At 42.0% G+C, this 448-nt stretch overlaps 1 protein-coding gene across 1 annotated transcript in view; it reads right to left on the bottom strand.

The window, feature by feature from the left end:
* The window catches only part of LOC119593319, a gene marked incomplete in the record, with an annotated part of 2364 nt that extends 2063 nt beyond the window's left edge, over positions 1–301 (bottom strand). The window contains 1 exon segment of the mRNA XM_037942246.1: positions 212–301. Within this exon segment, the coding sequence (XP_037798174.1) occupies positions 212–224 (13 nt within the window).
* Between the last annotated feature and the right edge of the window lie 147 nt (positions 302–448).

Raw genomic sequence — 448 nt, 5'->3', positions numbered from 1 at the left:
ATGCAGTAGTGACACTACGAGGTACTTTATGGTAAATTTTGGAAGCAAGGTTGTTAGTCTTTGACTTATGAAAAATTTTCTTTCATCAAAATTGTATCATTCTTTGTGTATATTAATAATAATTAAGAAAATACAGTGAGTTATTCATAACTATCCGTATTCAACCAGTTATCTAGACAAATAACTTTCCACGCAGGAACATCCAGCCTACCCTTAACAGCCATGGCGATTTTTGTACACAGACGACTCAGGAGACAAGGGAGAGTACAGTACGAATGCAGGCGCTGAGTGCTTGAGACTGATGCGGTTTACAAGCGCGCTCGCCTTATATAGGGAGGGACAACCCCCCCCACACACACACACCTGCATTGATGCCAATTACCTTCCGACCAGGTAACTCAGGTCAGTTTTTGCGCAGGCTGACTGAGCTGTCATTGTTTTGGTTTTG

This window comes from Penaeus monodon, chromosome 32, assembly GCF_015228065.2.
Source record: "Penaeus monodon isolate SGIC_2016 chromosome 32, NSTDA_Pmon_1, whole genome shotgun sequence".
In the NCBI taxonomy this organism is placed as follows: Eukaryota; Metazoa; Arthropoda; class Malacostraca; order Decapoda; family Penaeidae; genus Penaeus; species Penaeus monodon.
This window is presented reverse-complemented; position numbering and strand designations above follow the sequence as displayed.